General features: G+C 45.3%; 1 protein-coding gene across 3 annotated transcripts in view; it reads right to left on the bottom strand.

Moving 5' to 3' along the window:
• Nucleotides 1–25,202, bottom strand: part of CDC14A (cell division cycle 14A) — a 174,705-nt gene that overhangs the window by 21,396 nt on the left and 128,107 nt on the right. For 2 of the 3 annotated variants that reach the window (XM_075558821.1, XM_075558819.1), the window contains exons 11-15: nt 17,457–17,616; nt 9,401–9,516; nt 3,758–3,805; nt 1,814–1,930; nt 684–1,146 (exon numbers count right to left, since the gene is read on the bottom strand). In XM_075558821.1, the coding sequence (XP_075414936.1) occupies nt 699–1,146; nt 1,814–1,930; nt 3,758–3,805; nt 9,401–9,516; nt 17,457–17,616 (889 nt within the window). In that variant the 3' untranslated portion in view covers nt 684–698. Of the gene's footprint in view, nt 1–683; nt 1,147–1,813; nt 1,931–3,757; nt 3,806–9,400; nt 9,517–17,456; nt 17,617–25,202 lie in introns of those variants that run through there. The other variant, XM_075558820.1, reaches the window with a different exon arrangement.

Below are 25,202 nucleotides of genomic sequence, written 5' to 3'. Positions count from 1 at the left end.
GTCATTAAAAAGGGAGCTTGGTAACGTGGAGGTCTTCCTGCCTTTCTCTACAATGATGGCCCCCTGCCATCAAGTTGATTCTGACTCATAGTGACCCTAGAAGACAAAGCAGGACTGCCCTACAGGGGGTCCAAGAATGTCCCCATCTGTCCCCTGCAGAGTGGCTGGTCGTTTGCGCTGTCAACCTTTCAGTCAGCAGCCACATGCTTAACCACAGCATCACCTAATTCCAACATCTTGCCTTCTTCTCCCACTACCTCTCATTACCTACCTATAAGGCCACCTCATCATTTCTGGGTCCGTCGCCCACAGGAACTGAGATATTCATGGCTTAGTTCTGGGAAGGGAAGTGTCCACTCAGTACACTCTATACTTAACTACCCTGGAATTCATTCATTCAGAGGACATGGGAGAGGTCACAATTCCTATTGCTGTTATCGCCAAACCAGGTACTGTACGTCTATCACCTGAGCCAGCTGCTGCTACCAGGTGCTCGAAGTGAAAAGGCACCTAACAGTGGCCAGGATGAAGGAACCAGATGCTGCTGCTGCTACTGGAAGAGAAGCACTGGAAAGGGGGCAGGAAGAAAGGAGCAGAAAGGAAGAGAGAAAACCAGTTGAAACTGGGCGTTTACTTGACGAGGAGCCAGCGGGATGTACGTGCTGAGGCAATTCCACGGCACAGAGGGAAGGCGTCGCTCAGAAGGCTTCCTTGGCACTATTAAATTTCCTTGGTGGCAGCCTTGGATGGGAGGGCAAGGCACAGAAGTTGCGTTCAGGGTTGTGAGAACCGAGAGGTGCTGTCTGCGAACTTACGGGGATGGACCGGCTCAGGAACCTGGCTGCAGAAGAGGAAAGCCCGGTGTAGGAGGGTCGGAGGGTGGTACCGGCCTCCTCTGCCTTGGTGCTGTGGGGGCTGGAGTGGCTGGTCAGGCTGCCCCCACTGCTGCTGCTTCGGTTGTACTGGTTGTTGTTGAGCTCGGGGTAATTTCTGGCTGTCGGCTGGAGGCTGCCGTTCAAGAGGTTGGTGAACGGGCTGGCTATGAAACCTGGCTTAGAGGATGCTGAGGTCTTCTTGGTCTCGGAGTCTTCTGTCGCAGCGTTCAAGTTCCCTAGAGAACTGGCTAGCCGGGAGTTGATGGAAAAGCTGGGTGGGAAACACAGATGAAGAAGGGGGGGGACAAAAACACAGACGACAATGTGTACTCGTGTTTCTGATACACATATGTACGACACTAGGTGATGTGATGGAGACGTCCAATGCCAATGATGCTGGCGTGGCTCTGCATCACTCTGGATGCGGTTAAAGTATGTGGTCCAGAGCTGCTTGTCACACACGGCAACGTTTTCTGCCAGTGGCACTAAAGACCCCAGAAACCGATTAAACTGGGGGCTGGTCTTAAAATAGAGGGCCCGGGAGCTATTTGTCCCGGGGTTAGAAACAAAGGAAAGGGGCTTTACAAGGGGAGTGGAAAGCAGACCAGCTGGGGGGGTTAACTTGTACACAGTCCTTTGCAAATGTCTACACCGGAATGGCCTTGTTTGAGATCTGCCTGTATACAGCAGGCGCAGCACGACAGTACCATTTATCACCTGCATGTGCAGCTGAACTTCATTTAGAGGGCCAACATGAAGCCACCTGGAGATTCAGGATAAGAAAAGGCCACCCCCCTCCTGCCCCCCAGCAATGTATCGGAGGCCTCTCTAGGATCACGGCCCTTTTCGTGCCTTCTCCCCGTCCCTGGCCCCTTCACTGACACCACCACAACCAAATGCACTTGCCACGGAAGGAGGGCAGTGGGAGAGAAAATTACCTTCTTACGTTGGCTCCCGTGGACAAAGAACCTCTGCTTATCCTCTTGGCTGTCGCTGAAGGGGATAAAGCCCCCTTTGAGGTCTTCAGAACAGATCCTTGTGGGGAAGAGCTCAATCTTTGTAAAGAAAAGTGGGGAAATGTCACACACACATGCTAGGGTATTAGCATAAAGACCAGGACCTGATATCCTGACAGGTGTCAGCAACAGGGACAGCAACAGTGGTCCACACTTAACAGAGCACACAATGTGCCCGGTACTGTTCTCGGGACCTGCCAGACTTTCATTACTCCTGAAACCAACCCAGTGAGCTATCACCACCAGCAGCCAAACTCACTATCTCCGAGTCAGCTACGACAGTCACCCTTTGGGACAGGGCTGCACAGCCCCTGTGGGTTTCTCTTTGCAGGAGTAGAAATGTGCAAGGCGGCTAGTGGTTAGCAGACCAACCTGTACCCACCAGAGCTTCGGTGCCCACCACACAAGGGAGGGGCTGAAAGTCAGTTCCTTAGCAGGTACCAGCACTGGGCTCCAAGCCCAGTTTCTAGGGGTTCTAAGCCCTGCTCTGAACCACAGGCTCAGCATCCTTGGATTTTCGTTGCCGTTCTTGGCTCGGGGGACACTTGGATCCTGCTCCTTTCTAGTTCCAATCTAAGCGTCCCCTTTCACAGTAAGGTCATTTTTATTTTGTATCCCTGACAACTCAAAACTACTATTCTTCTTCAACAACTCAAGTTTTGATTCGCCTCCAGCAAAATTGAAAATATAAATGTAACCTTGCCACTCCGTGTTTAAATCCTTTACGAGTCCCTTGGTGCCTAAAGAGTGCAAACTTCTTGGTTTGGCTTATAAACTCACAGTCTGACCCCTGCCTGAGGAAGCTCTCCAAGACACACGCTCCCACTGGGGCTCTCCAGTCCAGTCACAGAACGCCTGGATGTCCTGAATGAGCTGCATCCACACCTTTGTCTCATTTGTAGATGGTGCTTTGCCTGCTTTACCTATTGTTTACGCACAGATGCTTTCCTCTGCATGTTCTATCCAAACAACAGCTCAGTTAGGCACACGGTTTGCTTCTAAACCAAGAATAGGGAAATGTGTGCAAAAGAGCAGTTCACACCGTCAGGAAAGCCTAGGTCCTCTCAGAACTGCCCCCACCAAACAATCCTCCCCAATGAGGGAAAACGGAACAGAAGCCCAATCAGCTCCTCTCTCCCACTTCATCACCAGTGTCGGCCAGATTAACACTGCTCCTGCCAAGCCTCATACAAGATCCCTGGTACCCCGCCCAGAGCGTTCAGTGCATTCTTCCAGAGGAAAATACGATTAGTTCCCGATCAGATGGGGAAGAGCGAAGGAAATCAAAATAAAGTGGCTGGGAACATAACGAAAATTGAGGGAAGTAAGCCTAACAGCAATGGGGGCAACAATCATGGTAAAACCCTAATATTCAGAGAAGGAAGCCTCAAAGCAACTGCTGTTTGCCCCAGGCCCCGCAGCGTGCTGGGAGCAGAGGGGATGCTACAGTTGTTACCAGAATTGAGAGAACATAAAATCCTGGTCACGGTGAGCATTAAAAGTAAAGCATATTGTAACCATCTGGAATGGAGGAGAAGGGAAAAACATTTTTTAAGTGAAAATGAATGTGTAGTTTCTTTCCATCATTTATCTAAAACATAGCATTTACACATTCCAAACCACACCAAACACTGTCATTGAGGCATTCCAACTTAGTGATCCAATAGCACAGAGTAGGACTGTCCCATTGGGGTTCTGGCGCTTTAAATCTTTATGGAGCAGCCGGCCTCGTCTTTCTCCCACAGGCTGGCTGGTGGGTTTGAACCATTGACGCAGTGATTTGCAGTTCAATGAATAGCTCTTGTGCCACCAGGGTTCCTTGTATTCACACAGAAATTACTAGAAATTCAACCTCAGTAACCATACCTGAAAGGCTGTGAGGCTGACCTCGGCTGCCCTTTTATATCATCCAACCTAAGAATGAGAAACAAAAGCTTTCATATCACCAAGTTCATATACTTAAGCAATGCATAACAAATCAGATCAGTAAAAATATTAGAATGGTAAAAAGGGAAAACCTTACAAAAGGAGGTGTGTGTGTGTGTATATAGACCTATATATTCATCCCCTTTAGTACATCTATTCATGATAGACACAAATACACATACTCATTAATATACACATATATATTCTGCCCCTTTAAAAATAAATGCTAAAACCTACAGGAAATTTATTTTACTCATTACTGATTGTATTTCAAGAATTTTATTTGTAACATCTAATTTTTCATCAGAACATGGTGCTGCATCCACTCAGGATAAAGAATGTTGGAGGATGTTCAGAAAACTAAATTCAAAAAAATGAGAAAATTTCTGACTAAAAGTAAAAGCAGATGAAGAAGGGCTCAAGCCATAGTGTCTTGGAAATAGGATTTCTCTCATTTCTTTTGCCTATTTCTTTAGTTATAGATTCCTGAAACGTATGCCTTCTTCTTGCTGATTTCTTAATAAATATAAACCTACTGAAAATTAATTTTTGGAACCAAAGTAATTTTCTTAACATTTCAAGGGAAAGACATGGTGCATCATTAAAAAAAAAAAAAACAGATTGATATTGTATACTGTGTTAGTCTGGGTAGACTGGAGAAACAAATTATAAAAAACTCATGTTACAGCAAAGAGCTTTATATAAAGAGTCATTGTACATTAAAAAACATCCCAGTCCAGTCAAGTTCATAAATCTGATAGTAGCCTACATATCCAGGACCAGTCTGCAAATTCCTCTTCTGAATCCCGTAACACACGTAGTGGCGCTGAGTGCAGGAAGATCACGGGTGGGTGGAAAGTCTTGTGGCTCCAGCGGTGGTGAAAGCAACTCATCTCAGCATGGATGTGGGTCTCTGCATGTCTCCTCCAGCTCCAAGGCTCGGGCTCTATCAGCATAGCTCCATCTGGCTTGTCAATAGGAATGTCTCCCAGGGAGGGAGTGTGTATCTGACCTCCAGTGAGCTATTTACCTGTTTGTGCCCCCAGATGAGATCATCAAGCTGTGGCCTGATGACAGGCCAGACTCCACCCCCTTGCAAGTTGACCAGAGATACGTAACTGTCACAGCCCACCTCTTGTCGACCTGACACTTTTATACAACTCTTTAGCCATCCATAATTTTCAACAAAACAATAATAAAATTATATCTGCACCTAACAGGATAAAACTAAAGTGCATACACAATTCAAAAATGTGCCAAAGCTTCACTTAAACATAATATTCTAAAGTGAACAAAACAAAAATATTCCCTGTTTATGCGAGCGCCTACACCATAACCTTATGAACATATGCCTATGATTATGCTCCCGTGCCTATGAAAGTGTGTAAGCCTGCCCCGTCATGCCTTTATCCGCCCCATTTTGGATATCCAATTTCTATACTGCCCACTTGCATCAACTTAGTGCTCTGATGAGACAATCATAGTCTTTAATGTGAAGAATCTTCTCTGCATCCTTAAGCAAAGTCAAATCAGGACAGGCCATGCATAAAGTCAGCAGCAATATGCAACAGTTCATAGGTTCAAAAATCTTCTCTTTATCTAGTTGGGTTCTGGTCAACTCAAGGTGGGTTGCCTCTTAGGCTCACTAGGTTGCCCATTGGTCGCTTCACCTTTAGACCATAGGCACTGTCACAAATTCTCAGCAACCCTAGCCCCCTAGTGCGAGGTCATGAACTTCAGACCAGTCAACCCGCTCTCATCTTCTACTCTAGTTCCTGTAAAGCAGGTCTATGGGTGTCAGTGGCCAAAATCAATCCGGCTCTCTACTGCTGCTTTTCTCTCACTTCCACTCAACAAGTGGATCCAGGTGGTCACTTAGCAAGCATTGCTGCCTGCCTACAGGCTCCTTTTAATATCCAATCACAGAGAGAAGAGTTTCTTCATGGTTCCAGATTTTTCCAACCTCAACAACAAATTACTAGTTCAAAAGTCAAAAATCCAAAGAGTTACTTTTTTTTTTTTCTTAAGTCTGTCAAAAGCCCCTTAGGAAGTCTCTTCACTTTTGAATGTCCTGAGCACTCAACACTGGGTGGGTTATTTTTTCAGAGCCTTCTTTGCAGGCGTGTCCTAAACCCATTTAATGATCCAATTTTAATCACTGAAGGCAAGTGAGCTTACAAGCTTTCTATTGTCATCCTTCCCAATAATCATTCCTATCAATCATTAAGTCAAATAACAATAGGCAGAAGAAATCAGTATAAACAAAGTAGAATCAGATCCTAAACTCAATTCTTAAAAGTCAGGTTCAATCCTTAGTTAGTTTATCTTAATGCATATATACACTATTTCATTGATACCAAGTAAGGGATTAGGCCTCTGACAGCATCAAGCCAGAGCCAGGCTTTCTATCAGCCATTTCACAAAGCAGCTCTGAGAAATTAAAGGGGAGATTTTGTCCCAAGCTCAAAATACACATTAATCACTGTGTTAGTCTGGGAACTTTAGAGAAACAAAGCCACAGAGAGTTTTATATAAAGATTAAGTGCACATCAAGAAAACATCCCAACCCAGTGCTGCCCAAGCCCACAAGTCCACCATTAACCCATATGTCTAACACCAATCCACAAAGTCCTCCTCCATCTCACAAAACAGACGCAATAAAACAGGCGCAATGACACCGAATACAGGAGGAAAGCCCAGTCAGTGAATGTGTAAGCATCTCAGCACTGGCAGGGGTCTCCACACGGCTGCTCCAGCACCCAAGGCTGCGTCAGGGTAGGTCCATGTGGCTTCTCCCCAGGGATGTCTTGCAGGAAGTGAGTCTTGCCAGCTGAAGCAGGGAACTGGCTAAGGCAGCTGCACCCTGGTCCGACTATCACAAAGCAAGAGGCCTGAGAACTCGAAAGTGGAGGCTCACTGAGCCATTTATCTCTCCGCCCTTCAGTTAACCCCACATGCGTTATCGGCCAGGTTGGCACAATAATCTAACTACCTCAATCACATTTATCTTCACCATTTCATACAGGAATAACCAAAGACTACAACCAATGAAAAGAATCAAAACTTTAACTTCCCATGTTCTTTCCAGTAAACTGCATAGACATATGCATAGACATAAGCTGACCTCCAGCTAGCCAAAGAAGAAAAACCACCAAAGCAAGCATCGCTCTCCCGCTTTATGATTTGTTTCTCTCCTGGTACCATGATGTGTTAGCCTGCGTAGACTAGAGAAACAAATTCATAGGCGCTCATATGTGTATAGCCAAGAGTTTTATATAAAGAGTAATTACATTTAAAACATCCCAGCCCAGTCCAGATCAAGTCCATTAAGTGCAATATTTGCCCATATGTCCAGGACCAGTCTGTAAATTCCTCTTCAGACTCACGCAACGCATGCAGTGATGTCCAGTGCAGGAAGCTCACAGGCCAGTGGGTGGGAAGTCTTGTGGCTCCGTGGCGGTGGAAGCAATTCATCTCAGCGCTGACGTGAGTCTCCACGTGGCTCCTCGCTCTGGTTCTATCAGTGTACCTCCATCTGGCTTGTCAACAGGAATGTCTCACAGGGATGTGTACCTCACCTCCAGTGAGCTATTTATCTCTGTTTTTGCCTCAAAATGAGGTCATCAAGCTACAACCTGATTGAGAGGCGAGATTCCACCCCTTCACACGTTAACCAGAGATTATGTAACTGCCACATACACTGAGTGTGAAAAACCTTCCAGTGAACATAAACTAAATGGAACTAACTGGGTCTGAATCCCAATTCCATTTCTAACTCCAACCCACCACTGGGGAATGGTTTCACCTTTGTAACCTCTAGCAGCCAACCGGCATGAGGATATGCTGCATACCTTTAATGCAAACTCAGCTCAGCCTACGTTCAAACTAAGTGACCCCCTGGCCGCTGGTCCAGTGCAAGCACTCAGGAAATGCTGCCCCTCCTCAACATTCTGGGGGGATTTGGTGGTTATTACTAAGAATCAGGCTTCCTACCACTTTTTTTCCATCTTATTTAAGAAAATGATTATCTCAACTTCAAGCTATATCAATCCCTATATCTGAGATTAGCATACGAGCACTAGAAACATAGGTAAAATACCATACCCAATCTGGCTTGATGTGTTATCATCTTCCTAGATAAAATCATGATAATCCAAACCCCTGTGGTGCTTTCAAATGTCAATCATACTCACAAGATATTCTTCCTGCTATGTGGTCCTAATTAAAATTCAAAGAAAAAGTGGCTAGTTCCCATAAGATTCATCCTTGGACCCATTTCATAAATGATAATAAAGAATCTTGGTGATATTTATAACATTTTACACCAGCACTTTCCTGAAGCCTTTCCGACCCCACCTGAATTCACAGTGGGTGGTTTCACAGGTGGGGCTTCGCAGTCCACTACCATGAACTGATTCTGATGAGCCGTTTCAAACTTCGAGCTCAGAGGATGTGCAGCAGAGGCTCTCAGGCCCCCACTGCCGCCACCGTTTCAGACAGCTCATGTGGTGGGGACCCCAACCATACAAGTATTTTCATTGCTACTTCATCACTGTCATTTTGCTACTGTTATGAATCGGCCGACCCCTCTGAAAGGGCCGGTTCCACCCTAGGGGTCGTGACCCACAGGTTGAGAAGCGCTGATTTAGAGCTTTCTGGGTACAGGTAAAATTCCCTTCCTCGTGCCTCAAATACAGAAACAAGCCTAAGGAATTAGAGGCATACCTCGATGATATTGCAAGTTTGGTTTACAATAAAGCGAATATTGTAATAAAGCGGAGTCCCACAAAGTTCTTGGTTCCCCAGGACATATAAAACATATGCTTTACCCTATGAAGGGTGCAATCCCATCGAGGGGAAAAAAAGTCCCAAACACTGTGAGAGTTACCAACATGTGACAAAGTGGCACTAAGGGAGCATGCGCTGTTGGGGAAATGGCCCCAACAGACTTGCGTGAAGCAGGGTTGTGGCCCCAAACCTTCGAGTAGTAAGACGCAAAAGAAACAAGGACTGACTGGAGTTGAAACGATGTGTGCCCATAATTGGGGTACACCAAATCTTAATGTGCGATGCTTCCCACACACGCGAGTCTCTACACAAAGCCGTAGTCAATTCCCACAGGACAAGAGTGGCATTCCAAAAGGAATGTGGAACTCAGTCCCCAGAGAGAACTGACCACAGCAGTTTACAGCGGAATTCCAGCGGCTGGGATGGAGGCTGTTGCTCTCCATAAACATCTAAAGCTCAGCGACTCCCCACAGTGACAGCAATAAATAACAAACCACGGTACAACTGGCAAATGGTACTACACCAAACACTGAGAGGTAGAATGACGTCCAAAAGAGATCAGCAAAGGTTTCATACACAAAGGAAAAGCCAAAGCCAATCCTGACTCATGCTGACTCTCTCAAGTTTCTGAGACTGAATTTTTTCAGAAACATACAGCCTCGTCTTTCCCATGGAGCTGCAGGGGGCTTGAAGCTCTGACCTTGCAGTCAGCAGCCCAATGCCTAACCCCCAACCCCACAGGGCTCCTTTTCCACAGAGAAAGGACACTAAAACGGAAGTTCATAACAGACCTACCTAAATGCACAAGCTGGTGAGGAACGTGGCTGTCTCTGACTTTTTAAGGCACGGAGTTTGTCTCCCTGGGTTATACCATTCTTCATTTCTACATCTTCATCTTCGTCTAAATTATTCTGGGAGAGAAAAAAAATCATGTTCTATAAAAAGGTCATTTCAAATCATTTTGCTTTATACAGGCCTTAATTCCTTTAAATGCACTGTGAATTTAGCAGTGCCTGCAAACATACTAGAAAACACAACTATTACCCAGCTAAATACAGCAAGGTTTCAAAATGTGCATGGGAAAATGCCATTTGCTTTCAATTTCATTTTCCCATGAACTTTGCAAAGCGCCCTTCCATATGGTTCCGATTCAAAATCAAAGAAATGCAGGCATGAGGTGGGAGAACTGAAAAGGATGTTCTTTGTTACAACCAACAGACTCACACACAGATACAATCCACAAAATGCATTTTGAATTATTGCCGAGACATAGGCGGGCTCAATGGATATGATAAATGGATCTGTTTCAGAGAGTACCAAATTCTACCGATGCAAGTTACATAAAGTGTTTACCAAGACGCAACATAAACTAATTGCGGGTGGCTAACTGGAGCGCCTGGGTTGTATCCGCCTGCTAACTAGCAGGCTGGAGAGGGTGGAGTCTACCTAGACACCTGGCCCTCTACTTCTGAAAGGTCAGCCACTGAAAGTCCTCTGAAACCCAGTTCTACTGGCACACATGGGTCACCCTGAGTCAGAATCGACGCCAGGGCAACAGGTGCTGGCCCATGGGAACTTAGTAACATCATGCAACACTAGTCAAGCAATACAAAACGCACCAGCAGGAATTCAAGGGCTCTGCTCACATACTGGGGGAACGTGTGCCCTGGTAAACTAAGTCTAATAGCTTAGATAATATCAAATACCATACTAGGTCTTTTTATATGCCAGCTCCCATAATGCCTTGTTGGAGGGCATTATGCTCCTTAGTTTATTGATGAAAAATAGGAAAAGGGGGGGTGCTCATGGACTTTAGGCACATTGTACAACATCTTGAAACTGTTCATGGCAAACTATGGTTTTAATGTCATATTTCTTGACCCCAGATGTAATGCTCTTTCTAAAGCCTATGCCAAAGCATCAGCAATGGCACAAATAAAAATGGTATAAAGATCATATGCTATCTGTTGCCTCAGTTGCAAAATCTAAGATCCCTTCAAGCCAAAATAGCTCATTCCACTTTAAATGAATAATATTTCATGAATTGTAAACTAACTATATTTCCCTCATTCCTACGTTAGTCTTGTCGGATAACCATTCTGGAGTCAAAATGCTTCTTCTCTTCCTACCGCCTAGGCTGGATTCCCTGGCTCTCAATGGACATGTCTTTGGTGAAAAGGCTACACCACCTCTCTACCAGAACTTCAGATTTTAAAACACATGCCCTGGAAGCCAGCAACCAAGCATCCTCTCGTATTTACTCACTAACTCATTCATTCATTTCAATAACCATAACTACCCCAAACATCAAATAGACAGGGATGAATAAAGCATAATTCCTATCGTTGGTAGGGAATAAACCCATTGCCATTGAGTCGATGCTGACTCAGACCTATATATGGCTTCTAAGGCTATAAGGTTCTATAAGTGCAGACAACCTCATCTTTTGCTTATGGACCAGCTGCTGGGTTTGAACTACTGGTCCTATAGTTTGATGCTTACCCAGCAATACAGTAGACATTTAAAAAGACAATACTAAAACAATGCAATAGTAGTTTTGAAAGCGTGTGAAAAGAGGATGTACTCCAGCTAGCAGGAAAGAAGAAGACATGAAGTCGAAAGCGTCGTAGAGGAGGCAGTCCCTCATAAAATGAGTCCAAGTGAAACAGGCTAAGATCTGAGAAAGGCCAACAGTCACAGGATTGTGGAGGCGAACAGTCAAAGGGTTCTCTTCATTCCATGAGCCAACACACTGAAGTATGTGAGATGAAGTCTTGCCATCTTTGCTTCTAAGGAGCATTCTGGCAGTCTGTATTACTTTCAATATTCTTCTCCAGCACTGTAATTCAAATAATCAATTCTCCTTCAGTCCTCCTTATTCAGTGTCCATGCATATGAGGCCATCAGAAATACCATGGCAGCATCAGGTGCACTAGTCCTCAAAGTAAAATCCTTACTGTTCAACACTTTGAAAACTGCAGGGGACTTACCCAATGTAGTGTGCTGTTTGATTGTGGGATATAAAAAGACTTTTCCCCAGCTTTGTCTCTCCCAAAGATAAGCCAAACTCTATCAGAGGCTATTTGCCAGCACATGGTGGGAGGTCAGATGCATTCAGCCTGCAGACCATTGGCAGGTGTCACCACAGGTGGGGCCCACTCCTTGCTGTTAAGGGCAGTGGATTACTTCAGTCTGGTCCACTGTAGGTGAGGTTCACACCAAACGAATATTGTTTCTATGGGGAGCCAGAGAACAGGTCAAACCTGCTCAGTGACATCCAAAGTTAGGCTGCCTCCCTGACTCTAGGATCCGCCCATCTTGTCACATGTGTACCCCCAATCCCTCCCACTCCTTTCGAGTGTATACTCCTAGATCATGCCCCTCTCATCACTGTATCACCGATAGCACAACCCCTTCCTGTGACGCATGTCCTTACTTGTAAGCAGGGGGCTTAAACACCCCCCAAAAGATATATAAACTCACTCTCACTCGCTCCTGCAATTCCCACCTTCCACATCCTCACGTGGACCACTGAGCAAACAAAGGTGAGCATGCTACCATGAAATGTGTCTGACTCCTTTATTTCAATCTCTAACTGTGTATGACTTTACTATAATCTTTACTTATTATTGCTGCACAATTACGCCTACTGGAGCTGTGATTTGTTAGGGGCTGGCTACGCTGCGCGTCAATGCTCTTTCAGTCCTCCATATTCAATGGCATGGAAATGCCATGGCAGCATCAGGTGCACTGTAGTCCTCAGGATAACAACCTTACTTTTCAACGCTGAAAAAAGTGCAGGGGATTGACCCAATGCAATGTGTCGTTTGATCTCTTGACTGCGGCTTCCATGAAGACTGATTGTGGATCCTAGCAAGACAAAATTCCTGACAACTTCCATTGTACCCCACATTTATCAGATGTCTACTGGTCCAGCTGTGAGGATTCTGACCTTCTGCACATTGAGGTGTGATTCATACTGAAGGCTGCAGTCCTTGACCTTCAGCAGCAGCAAGTGTTTCACGTCTGTCACTTTCAGCAAGCAAGGTTGTGTCATCTGCATAGCACAGGTTGTCTAAAAGCCTTCCTCCAATCCTGATGCCGCACTCTTCTTCATATAAGCCAGCTTCTCTAATGATTTGCTCAGTGTGGATTGAATAAGTATGGTGAAAGGTAGAAACTGTGACGCATCTTTCTTGATTTTAAACGATGCCATATGGTCTTGTTGTTTGTACCGCTGCCTCTTGACCCATTTACCGTGTCCCCATGAGCACAATGTAGGGTTCTGGGATTCCTCTCAAAGCTATGCACAGTTTGTTATGTTCCGCCCAGTTGAATGCCTTAGCATTGTCAATAAAACACAAGTCAACAGCTTTCTGGTATTCTCTGTTTTCAGCCAAGACCCATCTGGCATCAGCAATGAGATTCCTCATGCCAAGTTCTCTTCCAAATCCACCTGAACTTCTGGCAATTCCGGCCAGTGTGCTGCTGTAACTGTTATCGGACAAGCATCAGCAAGTTTACGGACATGTGATATCAAAGGGCAGAGGGATAAATGGCTCAGTGAACCTCGCCTTTCTAGTTCTCTGGTCTCTTGCTTTCGGATGGTCAGACCAGGATGCAGCTGTCTTAGCCAGTTCCCTGCTTCAGCTGGCAAGGCTGACTTCCTGCAAGACATCCCTGAGGAGAAGCCACATGGACCTACCCCGATGCAGCCCTGGGTGCTGGAGCAGCCCTGTGGAGACCTCTGCCAGTGCTGAGATGTTTACATGTTCACTGATTCAGCTTTCCTCCTGCAGTCGGCATCATTGCATGTTTTGTGATATGGAGGAGGACTTTGTGGACTGGTGTTGGACATAGGATTAATGGATTAATGTTGGACTCGTGAGCTTGGGCAGCACTGGGCTGGGATGGTTTCTTGATGAACACAACCTTTATATAAAACTCTCTCTTATACATGAGTTTCTGTGGATGTGTTTCTCTAAAGTACCCAGACTAACACAAGATGCTATGTAAATTCAGATTGAGAGAGACTCGAGGTCGTATTTTGGCTCTCTTCTACTTCCGTTTTCATTTTCTCCAGCTCGATCTGGGACTGTTATAACAGCAATTGATGGTCTAATTCCAGCCAGTCATTGCCCTGGCTTCAGCTGCTGCTAATGCGCCGCTCCACTATCTCTGCCCACAGATACAGTCATTTTATTTCTGTGTGTTCCATCTGGTCACCGTTTGTGCTGTTGGACAAAGGTATTTGTGATGAGGTAGACACTGGTCTAGCCAAATTCGATCATGTGATCTCTGGTTTCATTCCTATCAAGGTTGTATTTTCCAACTCCTGGTCCTTCTTCCTTATTTCCAACTTTTTCACTCTAATCGCCAATAATTATTAATGTATTTTGATTGCATGTTTCATCAATTCCTGACTGAAGATGCTGGTAGAATTCTTCAATTGCTTCATCACTAGCTTTTATGGCTGTTACATAAATTTGAGTAATATTTTTATTGATTGCATTTCCTTGTAGACAGACAGATATACTCCTATCACAGATCAGACTGTATTTCAAGAGAGATCTTGAAATGTCCTTTTGGATGATGAATGCAAAGCCATTTCTCTTTATTGTGCTGTTCCCAGCACAGTAAACTTTATAATTTTCTGAATTAAAAATGGTCAATATCGGTCCCTTTCAGCTAATACTTAGAATGTTTATTTTTATGCACTATTTTTTTTACAATTTCCAGTTTTCCTAGGTTCATACTTCATACATTCCAAGTTTAATTATTAATTGGTAGTTTCAGCTGTTTCTTCTCATTTTGAGCCCTGTCCTGTCAGCAAGAAGGTCCCGTGGGCTTTACTGCATCCGCATGACTATTGTCAATCCCCTAAGTTGATGGATCGGGGGAAGGGGAGTGTTAATGGCTTGTTAGGTCTCAATCCTCATACCAAATTCATTCCTCGTGGTGACTAGTCAATACATCCACAAGTGACAACTATAGAGACTTTTATCCTGGGTCCTCTCTATTCCCTGTCTCCACAAGGTCCTAGTGCTCCTCCTTCTCCCTAGAATCTGCTGGAGAGAAACATCCACATGACCTCCAGGGAGCAGAGAGAGGATCAATAGACAAGGGAAGGCTGTCATGTCTTTGCTCTCCCAAAGTGGGGTCAGCTCTTAGACTCTCTGCTGCCCTTAGGAGTATTAGTATCTTTCACTGGGACACCAGTCTACCCTACTCGACGGCAGGACAATAAGCAACGAAAATATGGGTAGAAATTAAATGCCTTTTCAGCCCTCAGATGTGGAATCAAGGTGATCTAGAAGTCGGCGAAAGGCAGATCTCATTTTCATAGTAAGCTGCTTCAGATCAACACAAAGCCTCTCAAATTGGTCTTTTCTCCTTCCTTACGGCCCACTGCATTGGTTCAGACCTTCAGCACCCTCACCTTCCACACCACAGTCAGCGCAATCTCCCGGAACGGTGTGTCTGTGTACTCTGACGCCTCTGTTTCAAACTGTCCCCACCGCATCCCAGCACCATCCAGGTTAAAATAGAAACATCTTGACCGGTCAATGGAAACAACACAGTGCTCAAATGCAAGGCCGCAGAGATCAATTTTTACTTCAAAGACTTTCCTACGATGCACCCTGTTCATGTGTACTTGACAGCAAAAGAAGAGAATTTTATAAGTCACAATATCTCAGCGGTGTAATCAAAGAGCTAAATTCTTGATTGTCAATTAGTGTGACTTCTGCTAAACATTAGCAGCACCTGTATCTAATTAATATTTCTAAGTCAAGAGCATCTGCTGATTGGCATGCTGATATTGAAGTAGGATTTCAGAGAAAGGGGAGAATAAGTAAAAGCAGTCACCATTCTAGAAGGTACTTATCAAGATGGGCGGACTGGGGTTAGGTTCAAAGTGACTGTTAGGGATGGACTGAACTGAAGGCCTCCCAGGGAGGCAGCAGGAAACAGCTGGCGGCCTCAGCGGGAGGGGTGGGGGTCGGGCGAGTGTAAGGCTGAAAGGGCCCCTCCAAGTCAAGTGCTTGGATCAGTGAATGACACAGTGGATGCTACTGAGGTATCGTCACTGCACCTTGGGCTCCTCCTGCAACCTCTTCAATAGCTGCACCCTAAGTAAGAGCTTCAATGCCATCTTCTTAATGCTTTTATTTACAACCTAATCTAAATGGGCCCTTGGGCTCCTAAATTTCAAAATGAGCACACTTAGTGACAGAAGTGCTTTTTAATATATGCTACCCTGGTATAGATCCCTTGGTGGCCCTTGTATTATTAACCAGTTCACGTGTGAGCTGGGTAAATAAACAGAGGCGCAGACAGAACTGGAAGCCTTCTTCATTCATTCAAGTAAAATGCATCAAGGCCTCGTGGGTTTGTAAGTTAATCGCAACAGGGGCAGCTGTGGTTCTGCTGATGAAGTTATCCCATCAGTTACTGTCCAGCGGAAGAAGAAAGCTCCTGGGGGAGAGTATAGTGCACAGCCCAAGCCGAGAGCAGGATGCTGACTCAGGCCTGCAGGACGGCCCGCATTGATCAGCGCCTAGCCCTGCAACCAACATCCGTGCAAAAAAGATAAACGTCAATCACACTGCCATTCGGTCCACTCTGGCTTCAGCTAATGCTGTAACAGCAGTTCTCAACCTGTGGGTCATGCCGCCTTTGGGAGTCAAACGACCCTTTCACAGGGGTCTCCAATTCATAACAGTGGCAAAATTACAGTTATGAAATAGCAACAAAAATAACTTTATGGTTAGGGGGTCACCACAAGAGGAACCGTATTAAACAGCCGCAGCATTAGGAAGGTTGAGAACCCCTGCTATAGCACTACAGGACAGAGTAGAACCACTCCATTACACACACACACACACACACACACACACACACACACACACACACACCACCCCCACCTAGGAGTTGGGCATTCACTGCTCAAGCTGGTCTTACTACCAAATAAATTTTCTGGGACCCAGTATCTTAACCGTACAAGGGAATTGAGTAATTCCACGGTTTCTTCTACCTCCAAAAAGTGCCTGTGGACTCAATTTTGAAAAGTCATTTCCACTTTTATTCACAGGCAGCAAGGTAAAATAGAAAGAAAAGAAAAAACACGCAGCTTTGGGATCACAGACATAGATTGATTCTTGTTTGTATCGGTGAGTTTAGATTATCTCTGGATATTTGATTTCTTTACCTATCAAATGGAGGTCGCACCACCTGACTTCATCAGGTAGTTAAAAAGATTAAATCAAGACCATGCATATCAGCTATTTGAAAGTGGTTTGCTTATAGCAGAACTTGAATTTTAAAACAAAAACAATACAAGGGGTGCCCCAAATTATATCTTCAATTCTAGACTTACTTTAGAATTAATATCTGAGATTTTCACCGTACCGCTTGGGGTTTATACACTTTCTTTAACTGTCACATCAAAAATGTTCTTGATAGCTCCTGGGAAATCTTAACTAAAACATTTGCTTTTCTACCTCCTTTCTGTGCACCATCTGCAGCCCAGAAACAGCCTCTTTCTGGCTGTGCTTCTTACACGAGAGCTGCTTCTTTTCAGAGGAAATTGCTTGCTTTGCTGAGTCTCCTTTAGCGGTGGATGATTCCACCCCTAAAACCCGGGTACTCTCAGGTCCTCAGAAAGTAGATGGTGCTCCATTAGATGAGGGTCTTCAAAAAATTCGTGGGAAGGAATCCATTATCTCCTAATTTCCTTTTTCTACAAACATCTTGAAGTCCCCCTCTTAATTTTTCCCTTTGGGAAGCATTAGGAAAGAAATGTAGATTATTGGTCTCAGAAGAAAGGAAAATCTTCCTGGTAGAAACTCACCTCTCCAAATCTTTCCATGTTTTGCATTTTTGATATGTTTCCGCCAATAGACATGTCATCCAGGCTAGAAAGAATTTTATTAATAGTTCCTTCACTAGATGGTCTATTTTTCAGTTTGGACCGGAAAATGTCTCCTTGGACCCATAGTGATGCTTGTTTTCTGTAAAAGGAGAAAAATAAATCTTTAAAATAAGTTACTCTCAGATATTCACAAACATTAGCTAATCAGACATAAAAGGTTATAAAATCTTAGGATACGAAATAAACAGTGTCACTTCCTGAAGGGCAAAATAGATTGTTTCTCAAAATTCTACCTTAAGAACAAGTAATCATCTTTCAAGCTCTCTCTATATACCCATTCCTCACTTGTTGACATGGCGAGGTCCTTTCGTGAAAATCAGGACTGCAGGAAAATGGAAGACGGTGACATCAGATCACAGAATGGAGGACGGCGACACCGCTGCCCGCTCGCCGGATTACTTCATTCCATAACTGCCACACCACTAAGAAGCCCGGCCCAGGCAAGCTGACCGACAACTTTAACCAGAACAGCCAGCACCTCTCATGCCTTGGGCCTTGGTATCTGTAGTTCCCAGATGTCTTTTGCTAATGAGCAAAATAGTTTTTGACTATCATCAAAAGCACAAAGTGTGAGATAACAAGATAGTCAATAAGCAAGCAGTATGTGAATTAACTGTTGGGGTACTTAGAAAACAAAACCAAAAATCCCAGAGTAATAAAGACCGTGCGTCCACTAGCCCTTGAAATGTACACGCTCTAAGATATTTCTTAAATTGCGATTTGGCGCGTCTGTAGGTGATCAAAGAAACCCTGGTGGCACAGTGGTTAAGGCGCTCAGCCGCTAACCAAGCGTCCGGCAGCTGGAACCCACAGTCCCTGCATAGGAGAACAGCTCGGTCGTCCGCTTCCCTAAGGGCCTCATCCTTGGAAACCCCGCTTCTGTCCGCCAGGAGTCACAACTGAAGCGACACAAGTAAGAAGAACAGGTGTTGGGGTGGGGCGTTAACCTTCAAAGTCCTAAACACACACTTGCGTGTGGCACAAAGAACTTCCGATGCCCGCCCCGCCCCCACCCCCATGACTTACAACTAAATCTTAAACCTGAGTTGACTTCCTTTAGAAAACACCACCCTGGTGGCCCAGTGGGCCAAGTGCTGGACTGCTACCCACAAAGGGTCCCGGTTCAAAAGCACCAGCTGCCCCCCAGGAGAGCGACGAGGCTGTGTGCTCCCACAGAGATGTGCACGGAGCTGTGATTCAGCACAAACTCGGCGACCGTGCGGAGACCAGGAAATGAAAACGTGGTTCTGGTTCACCTGTGCGCCGGCTTTTATTTCACCAGGCCTACTGAACTGGGGCTCAAGGCAAAAGGAGAACTAAGGCCATGCGAGCAAAGTGACAAACTGGGGTGTCCTTTTCCACCGATGAGAGCGCCCTCGTGCATTTCTTTTCAGATCCATGGTCAGTCGGAATAGCTCTAATTCTGTACCATACGGGATGGAACAGAGTTCAATTTAAAACGAACGGTACATCGTGAGGCAAACTAGCATTAACATTACAGGGAGGCCACTCTAGAACCATAGGACTGTTTGTTTTTTAAGCAATGGTCAGACTGAATGAGCCTTTCTCTCAAAGGGTTCATGTGGCAAATGAAATCCTTTAAGGAGAAACATCTATCACAGACAGAAATGTTGGAAAATGTTAATGGCTAAATTGAAGAAAACCCAGGACCAAAATAAATCCTAAAACAAGCTAAATGATCATGTTTACAAACGGACGCTTTTCACTTGCTCAGTTAGAAAGCACAATCTGTCCCATCACAAGGAAGACTTGCTTGGAACCTGAATATTCAAGATGAAAAGGTGTCAGCAGTGGGATTTGTGTGTTGCTAAGCAATGCAAAAGGAGAGTACTCCTTAAGACAAAGCAGCCCTTCCCGCAAACACCTTTTTATTAACAATGGAAATCACTCTGGCTTTTATTGTGGTGTCTACTCCTTAAAAGCCCCGGCTCAAACAAAAGAAGTAAAATGTATAGTTTTAGTATTCTGCATTTAAAAAGCAAACCCTGGGACATTAAGCCACTCTCTGAAAGTAAAGCCCCCAGGGACAGAGCCCGGTCTACAAGACCCTGTGCCCATAAGACACATGCTGTGAAGCGGCAGGAAATGATTTGGTTTTAATATTAATAGGCCCTTGTTGGGAAAGGCTGATGGACTAGGGTTAGCCAGGCCTGGAACAAAAGAAGGTAACTACTAATTTGGCTCTATTAGGTGTCAAGTCATAGTTAATTGATACTGAGCAGTCATGATTTTTTCCCCCAAATGTTTGAAAAATTCCTTTGGAAAGACTCGTGTCAGTTTGCTCACGGCCATGGAGTCCATTGTGACTCAGTGAGTGTTGAGGACAGGGTAGACCTGCCCCTGAGTTTCTGAATCTTTACAGGAGTAGAAAACCTTAGCTTCTCCCAAGGAGCAGCGGGTGGTCTCGAGTTGCAGGTCTTGTGGTTAGCAGCCCAACACGTAACCCACTACGCCACCAGGGCGTCTCCAGAGTCGGTTAAATTGTTGTTTCAGTAATGAATTCCTAACTCCATGGAAACCATTGAGCGGCTTCTTCTGCTTAGGGCCGATCAGTTCTCCTTCATTTTTTTCTCAAGTTCAATTGAATCCTTATTCACTATCAGCCTACCTTCACCTCTACCACTCTTTGCTTCCCGGAAGCATATTTTTCTGGCACAATCGAATCCTGATCACACTGTCCATTAAAGTCACTATCGGGTGAGTTTGTACCGGAACCCAGTCTACCTTCTACCTTGGTCAAGACCAGCTCTAGCTGTGCCTTGAATACCAGTCTTCCCTGTACCTGACTCCACCCGGCCCCGCCCTCGCCCCCAGTGAGCATCTGCCAGCACAGCAGTTCCTGGCTTAACAAAGCTGAAGCTATGAGATGGTCTGGCATGATCTCAACGGCAGACAAACCAGGGAGATGCAGCGAGAGGGGAAGACAAGCGTGTGCAGAGAGTTCCGATGGAACATTTGGTAGAAAGGTACGTACAGAGAGAATTTATAAAGGTGTAAGTGGAGGCTCTTGATTTTGAAATATATAAAAAAGTGAAGCTAGAGGGGAAAAGTTCATTGGAGAGTTCTCTAAAGATTCCACTTGCTAATGTCCTGCGCAGGAGCTCCATGGCAGGGCGAAGCGCAGTGGGTGGCGTGTTCGTCTGCTAGCCGCAGTTCAAACCCAAATGCTGCTGGCAGGGACAAAGCGGAGGCTTTCAACTCTGTAAAGAGCTGTAGTCTAGACAGCGCACGGGCAGTTCTAACCTGTCCTTCAAGGTCACTAGTAACTGGAATCAACTTGAAGGCCATGAGGTTGGGGGTTTTGTGGGGTTTGGGTGGTTTTGGTTTTTGGGGGGTTTTTTGAGATCACTGGATCCTGCCAAGAACTTCGTAGCTAATCTCACCTCACACGTTACTGCTTATGGTAATGTTTCTTCCTGTCTAATCCTAATTCATAGGCCTTTATTCAGAACACAAGACATGAAGCAAACAAGCAATTCCAATGGGATTGTTGTGGTGAAAGCATAAAACTTCAACCACTGCCGCATGTATGATTCTGGGGCCGCGACGATTTCCTCCCTGTTGTGTAACCATTCTCAGGCTCCATTTCCACCCCACCCCACCCCACCCCCATTACCATAACTTCAATGCTCCCTAAGCAAGACGCCCCCCTTTGTCCCTCCTTTCAATTTGGGGGGGGGGGTCAATATGTCTGCTTATTTCAAATCGGGAGGCCATATAGTGCTTGTCCTCTTGCAGCTGACTTATTTCACTTAGCATATTTTCAAGGTTCACCGTGTTGTGGCATTCACCAAGCCTCCATCTCGCTTTATGGCTGGGAATATTCTCTTGGGTGCACACCTACAGTGGAAGCTTTTTGTTAATGGAATAGTGTTCATCCATTTACCCATTCACCGGGTGGGGGCATTTCCACTGTTTTCACAGTTTGGCTACCATGGAAAGTACTGCCGTGAATACTGGCATGCAGGTCTCTGTGTCCTGCTTTTACTTCTAAGTATATATTCGTGCCTAGAACTGGGATAGCAGGGTGACATGGGAACTGCCCAACTGTTTTCCACATGACTGTGCCCTTACACTTCCCACCAGCGATGGATGGAGCTTCCGGCTTCTCTGCAACATTGTCAAGGCCTGTGTGGTCACTGCTATCTACTGAGGGGCAATCAGTGTGTCACTTTACTTGTGAATTTCATCTCCCTAGTGCATGGCAGTGGGAGATTTTGTCTTGTTTTGTTTTGTTTTGTTTTTTGTGGGTTGTTTTGGTTTAACTGTTAATGACAATGAACATCTTGAAGTTGCTAGACTTATTTATGCTAATAAACAGAATGGGGGCATTCATAATTTATAGATGCAAGGCTGAGAAAGAGTTCAGCCACAAAGCCGCTGCTCCTGGAAAGGTGATCACATGGAGGACGGATGTTCTCATTGGAAGCGCAGCACTGCCTGCAGGGGCTAGCGTAGGCTTTGTGTATTCTTTTCCAGGAAGACACTTGAAAATAAAAATAACCGTTTAAATTATGAAACACACAAACATGTCCCCATAAGGAAAAGATCTCTGTGAGTTGCAAGTCCTCGTGGGACCTGACACCAGTCCCTCAAGGATCCCTTCCTAAGAAACGGAAGTCATAATGAATCATAAGCCAGAAGGCCGCAGCGTGCCCTGTAGTGCATACATCAAATTAACCCAGTCACCACAGCAGCCCTGCCCCACCCTGATACTTCCATATCCTGTTCTCAGAGAAGGCAAAGCCCAGACTTGGCTCAAAAATAAAAGATATGTCCATGCCTAGTTTTTTAGAATTGCTAAGATGTTTGGTAGAAGGTCTAACTTACATCAAGTAGGAAAAAAACATGCAGTCCTTGTTTTGTACAGACTTAATTTATATCCTAGAAAAATTTAAATATAAAATTTCGGGCAACCACAAAGAAAAGGTCTAGTTCTATCAGTCTATGAATTTATCCACAACCCACAGATGGTCGCAGACGTCTCCCTCACTGCCAGCAACACGGAGACTGCGTCCATAAGGCACACAAAGCCAACACCTGCACCTGCTGAGGTCCTCAAAGACTAGCAGGGCGTGACAACCCAGCTTCCGAGTCGTCACTTTGGAATGAGCGTATCAAATGCGCTGATTGGCCTTCGCACTCTCCAAAGAACACATTCCCTCTCATTTGTTCAGGCATTTTTGACAAATGAAAACCTAGCACAAAACTTTTCCTTTTTTTTTTTTTGCCCTTCTATTTCTGTCTTAATGAACATCTTACTTATCCACGCTTTGGCGTCACCATTGACTTCACCCCCTCATCTCTCATAGCGAGTCAATCGTCGTCTTCAGAGCCGGATACTTACTTCTGTGAAATACTCCTGGCGACCCTCTGTCATGCGCCCATCCCACTTCTGATGAGCCCCACACCGTGAGACCGAGGAGAGTTGGCATCTTGTTCGCTTCTGTGGTGCCAATCTTCTGCCACCTGATTCGCTGTAAGCCTCACGGAAGCCTGATCTGCCTTAAATAAATCCTGGCTCACATTACACCACTTCTTCCAAGATTCCAAATCAGAAATACGACCAATAAGAGGAGTCAGAATACCCATGTTCATTGTTAGCATCTGTGGATCTTACTATATATATTTACTAGTTATAAAAAGCAGATGTATTAGCTTCCTGTGGCTGCTGTAACAAATTACTGCAACCTGAGTGACTTAAAACAGCAAAAATATGCTTTCTTACAGTGTCAGAAATCACTTCCACTGAGTTTCTAAAGGCCAATGTGTCAACAGGGCTAGTTCCGTGTGAAGGCTCTGCTTTCTGCCCTTGCCTGGTTCAGCTTCCAGTGGCTGCCACATTCCGTGGTCTTGGATCTCTCAGTATATCTTCAAAGAACATCACTCCAACCTCTGCTCCTGTCCTCCCACAGCCATCTTATCTAACTGACTCCTCCTGGGACCCACTTACAGAAATAGACGTGTTTGCTTTGGGTGCACCAGATAATCCCCCGCCCCCACATCCTGAATCACAGCCAATTGGGGTAGACATGTATGTAACAAATGAGTTTGCCAGGCTGACATTCTTCACAGGAAGCGACAGAAGGGGGCCATCTAGCTATCTAGAAATGTGACAGGGCACAAAGAGAAAAACAACAGCACAGCCTGGTCTCCCTAGTTCACAGAGAAGAACGGAGGCAGCCTGTTGCTGCTGCTGGTAACCAGGGGTCAATGCCGCCTCCTCGTGGTGCCCTCAGATTTGCAAGCTTTTCAAGGTTATGACCTTGACCTTTTAGAAAGGCACCACCATGCCTATTTTTCAAAGCACCGCTGGGTGGATTTAAATTGTCAACTTGGAAGCATGACTCAGCACCTCCCGTTCCCTTGACAGAGGTCTCTCAGGACAGAAAGACAAACAAAGGAAACCATCACTTAACTACAAACAAGTTTCTGTAAGATCAAGCAATTTATGCATTATAGACGTTTCGATTTATTTTTAAAAAACCTCTCTTATCAAGAACCATATGATCTCAAACTAAATCGAAAAAAGGTAATCAAGCGCCAAGATGACAGAGGTATTGCAATGATCTGACAAGAATTTTAGAGCCACCACGATTAAAAATGTTCCAACAAACGTATGTGCAACAAAAAATAAAAGAGTCTCAGGAGAGAAACAGAAGATTTAACAAAGAGCCGGACAGAAATTCAAGGATGGAACGGGCAAAGGAAAGGCGTCTGTAAGCCGGAAGGCAGCCCGATAGGAACGGCCCAGCCTGAATAATACACAGATCAACTGCAACCATGATGAGGAAGTGAGCCTCGGGAACCTGAGAGACGATAACACATTTCTAGCATTCGAACCATCGAGGGTTGGAAAGAGAGGAGAGGGGGAAGACTGAAAGATGAGGCCAAGACTTAAATGATGGCTGAAAACTGCACGGATCTGGCGAGACGTGGCCTTTAAGAATCACGAAGCTGGGCAAAGCTCTCACAAGGTGAAATTCAAAGAAATGTATGCCAAGACGATGAAAACATTTTGAAGGCAGGGGGAGAGACATGACCCCTTACCTGGGGTAGGGCGGGGGGTGCAATTTAAATGGCAGCAGATTTATCTTCAGAGCCCACAGAGGGCAGGAAGAAAAGGGCACGATGTTTGGAAGAAAGGAACCAACAAGCCATGAAGAGCAGGCTCCACAGAGAATCGCCTTCAGGAACAGAGGGGAAGGCAAGCCCACAGCAGATGCTGAGGAATGAAGAGACCCTGTCACCAGTCTCTGAAGGCACGCACTTCTCGAAGCAGGAAGGCAGTCGAGAATATGGAGGAAGGCAGGCCGACCGTGTTGTTGTCGTCAGTGCCCCACAGCGATCCCATGCACCATCCTCTCAGCCGTTCTTACACTTGAACCCATCGTTGCCACCGCGTGTCCACCGCCCTCCTGAGGGCCTTCCTCCTTGTTCTTCTCCTCTGCTTTCCCAAGCACGTTGCGCTTTGCCAGGGACTGGTCTCTCCTGACAACCTGTTGAAAGTAACTGGAGGCGAAGTCTCATCGTCCTTGCCTCTAAGGAACATTCTGGACGCACTTCTTCCAAGTCAGATTTGTTTGTTCCGTCCGCAGTCCGTGGTCCTTTCAATATTCTTCGCCAGCACTGCCATTCAAATGC

This window comes from Tenrec ecaudatus, chromosome 1, assembly GCF_050624435.1.
Source record: "Tenrec ecaudatus isolate mTenEca1 chromosome 1, mTenEca1.hap1, whole genome shotgun sequence".
NCBI classification, from domain to species: Eukaryota; Metazoa; Chordata; class Mammalia; order Afrosoricida; family Tenrecidae; genus Tenrec; species Tenrec ecaudatus.
The sequence above is the reverse complement of the archived record's forward strand: the minus strand, read 5'-3'. Positions and strand labels throughout refer to the sequence as shown.